The sequence below is a fragment of the Humulus lupulus genome, chromosome 2, assembly GCF_963169125.1.
Source record: "Humulus lupulus chromosome 2, drHumLupu1.1, whole genome shotgun sequence".
NCBI lineage: Eukaryota > Viridiplantae > Streptophyta > Magnoliopsida > Rosales > Cannabaceae > Humulus > Humulus lupulus.
In genome coordinates, this window is record NC_084794.1 from 57244506 (window position 1) to 57248234 (window position 3729).

General features: G+C 34.0%; 1 protein-coding gene across 1 annotated transcript; it reads right to left on the reverse strand.

The window, feature by feature from the left end:
* Window positions 1-209: 209 nt before the first annotated feature.
* Window positions 210-841, reverse strand: LOC133814286 (L10-interacting MYB domain-containing protein-like). Its single transcript, XM_062247270.1, has 2 exons — window positions 497-841; window positions 210-410 (listed from the first exon to the last, which is right to left on the reverse strand). Exons 1-2 carry the CDS (start codon window positions 839-841, stop codon window positions 210-212), a joined length of 546 nt encoding a protein of 181 aa, XP_062103254.1.
* Window positions 842-3729: the final 2888 nt, after the last annotated feature.

A 3729-nucleotide genomic window follows, 5' to 3' on the forward strand; every position in this document is an offset into this window, starting at 1 on the left:
ACATCAATTTGACTAAGAGCTTCAACACTCTCATCCAATAAGTAATGTGATGCAGATTTTTGCCATTGATCTCTCTATTAATTCCGTCTTTCACTTTCAGTTTCATTATATGTTGACAGTGCATCTGCCAAAACTGATGAGAACTTTGTTCTTTTTACTAATCGAGAGTTCGAAGTGGCTAGTGATTTACCTCTTCTTATGCTACCATACTAATCAAAACCACTTTCTTCATTCCTAGTAGAAGGACTTATCGACGTTGCATCGTCATCATCATTATCTCCATCATTAGAAGGACTTTGAGTTGAATAATGAGCATTGGAACCAGTTGTAGTAGTATCACAATAGACAGAGCATAATTTCTCATAAAACTTACAACCTTTCTTTCTAAATATTTTAGTAGACTTGTTAACCTACATGGAATGAAATTTTATTGATAAAATATACCACTACCTATTAAAATAAAACAAGCATAAAATCCATTTTAAATCATTTTTACCCAAATAAGTTTATCCCAAACTTCATCAGTCGCACTAACTTCTCCAGTCGCTGCATTGTATCCCATACCAGTCTCTTTCAGTAAGGACTTAAAATCCTTATGTTTTTTCTTTAATTGGTTGTATTTGTTCCTTACTTGCATATCACTATAATTTCTTTTTGCTCGTGCACAAAGCTCTTCCGTTATATGTTTCCACGATTGCTTTGTAAAGGTTGTGTTATTCTTATTTCCCTTTAAAACTTCTTCTTCCCTGAGTTCAATGAGAATTTCTTCATTCCTTTGAGTCCAAACAAAAGCCTCATCATTATTCTCAATAAGAAGAACTTCATTACCAACACTTGCCATTTTGGTAAGACCTAAGGATTCAATAAGAATTCTAAATGCAAATACAAGACTACTCCTAAAGAGACAACCATTTCAAGAACAACAATAAGAAACTAGATTTATGTCATATATTTGCTATCCAAAAACAACACAAAAAACTAACTAGACCAGGAACAAACAAGATAAAATATTTAAAATAAACACAAAAAAAGACGCAAATCAATAAGAAACTAACATTACATAATAAAGTCAATCAATACACTATAGTGACAAGACTATAGAGGATACATAGCATCAACTAGTAGATTTTATCCGGGTTACATATTTGTTAACACAAACAATAGACTAGTATTATATATATCAATGATTTAATATAGAAAATCAATGTCTCAAGATGATTGGCACCCAATTGAGATAACAAAAGAAATATGCAGAAGAGAGAGTGTTAGTAATGCCAACATGGAAGAAAATACAGAAAGAGAAATAGAATTTGTTGGTCATCTAATGTGGAGGTGTCAATTGTACATATTTATGGTGTGGTGTCTATAAGAGCATTTCTAATTTATAGGTGTTGCTGTGTAACGAACATCAAAACATACTAGACCAAAACATGCAGAAATCAAAACTTTTACTTTAGTTCATTGTACCGAAAATCCATATAAAAAAATCTTTATAAAAGATTGTGTGCACACACTTTTAGTTTTAGCAAAAGGAATTACAACTTCTTTTTCAAAATAAATGTCATAAAAGAAATAATACGCTCCCAACGTTTCTTTTCAAGATGGTGTTCCATCAAAACCACCCTAGGCCAGGCCACATGTACATATCCACAAGCAGACTCCAGTGCTCACTACTCCACTTTGCGTTTTCCCTTACCTACAACATGAAACAAATAGGTAAGCGAAAATGCTTAGTAAAAATAGCCTTGCACACAAATATACTAAACCAAGTAATGGGTTTCCCTAAGGTACTTATCACTGCCGATCATTAGGGTAATGGATAAATCCTAACCCTATCATACACTTTGAGAACGCACGAAAAGTCCTGGAAAACTTATGGTCATGTCTCATAACCAAAATTCATATCCTGAAAATACACCTGGATTAAGAAAATTCCCAGAGCATCCAACATAGATAACCATATCGAACAATACCTCTGGTTGCTTTTAACAACCAAGTTCACACATAGCATAATAACCTGCACTCAGAAAATTTCCAAAACATACAACATATCACTCATATCGTAATATCCTACAGTCAGAAGATTCTCAGAGTATTCAACTATATTTAACTATACAATTTATTCAATTCAACAAACACAAAGGATCCTAGCTCCAACCCGGATTCACTCTTAGCGTCCTGGCTCCAACCTGGACTATATTACCATGTCCTGGCTCTAACTTGGACCTTATCTTACCATGTCTTGGCTCAAACCTGGACTAAAATTTTTCCATGTCCTGGCTCCAACCCGGACTATAATCTTACCATGTCTTGGTTCCAACCTAGACTATAATTTCACCATGTCCTGGCTCCAACCCAGACTATAATCTCACCGTGTCCTGGCTCCAACCCGGACTATAATCTCACCATGTCCTGGCTCCAACCCAGATAATATTATAATAAGGTTGTGGCTCCAACCCAAACTTACTTTCCATTAAGCCACAGAATGCGTAAGAATTGCAAAGGTAGGCATTAAGCATACCCTGGTCTTAACGACCCAAACAAAACTAGTGTAAGCTACTACTACAAGCACAAACTAGTATATTCATGCTGTATCCAAGAAAGAGAAAGGCTAAATAACTTGGAGTCCTTAGCTCCCAACTGGATCTTTAACACCGTTATTCGTTTTCCCTTTTGCGGTTACTGTAATTAATACAGTGTGCTCAGATTAAACTATGGCATACTCTTGTACTTGATATTCTTATGATAGCTACATGCAATAATGTTCTCTTAGAGAATCTATATTGTAGCCTCTTATACACCTTACAGTGAGGCCAGATTTCGTTTCAATCTTTACAATAATATGAGAAAATTGGGCTCACCGCAACGCGCTCTCCATCACGTGCATCTTAATATTCTTTGACTAGAGAACTCTCTTATCAGATAAATCGTATTTTGGTTATTGGAAAAAGGAAATTCTACTCAACTCCTATCATAGAGAAATACCAACTTGTCGTCCTCTCACAAAAGTTTATCGTTTTCTATCATTTACCAAAATACCTCTTTTTTACCCTTTACAAATAATATATGACAATTCTATCCTGTTCTCTTAAAGATTCCAAGAAAACCCAACTCCCATTCTTACCATTTTTATCCATAAACTAGGATCTCTTTTACATAATTTTTGAAAAGAAGGGGAAATTGAACTCCGTATTTAGAAAATGGTAAAAGTGAATTCTCGATAACCTTAAGCTAACTTGGGATTGTCTAGATATCCAAAAATTTAGTTATTTTTTGAAAACAACTTCATTTCAAATTCTGAATCTAACCTTTTCACTAATCATTTGAAGCTGATAAAAATCATGCTTTTAAGCTCATATTCTATGTTAGGTTTGCTAACCACAACCCTTTAAAATTATGTTCATGTATTACGCATCCTAATGATGGGAACTAAGTGAAAACTCACCTCAAAATTCAATTTAGGTTAGGTTAACTAACCTCCCAAAACTCATTTTTTGTTAAGGTTCAAAATTATTATTTTCCCCCGTTTTTAGGCAATTTAGAAAAATTACTACTCTTAAACCGTGACATATTTTAAATCTAAAATTTTACCAGGGCCTGGATACATATCTTAAAAATTTTCTCACCAAGTTTCATAATTTTTGGGATGACAAAATCCATTAAACAATTTAAGGAAATATGGGTCCTGCTTGCTGCCCAGGAATTTTTCTCAGATTTTAAGGGTTCTTA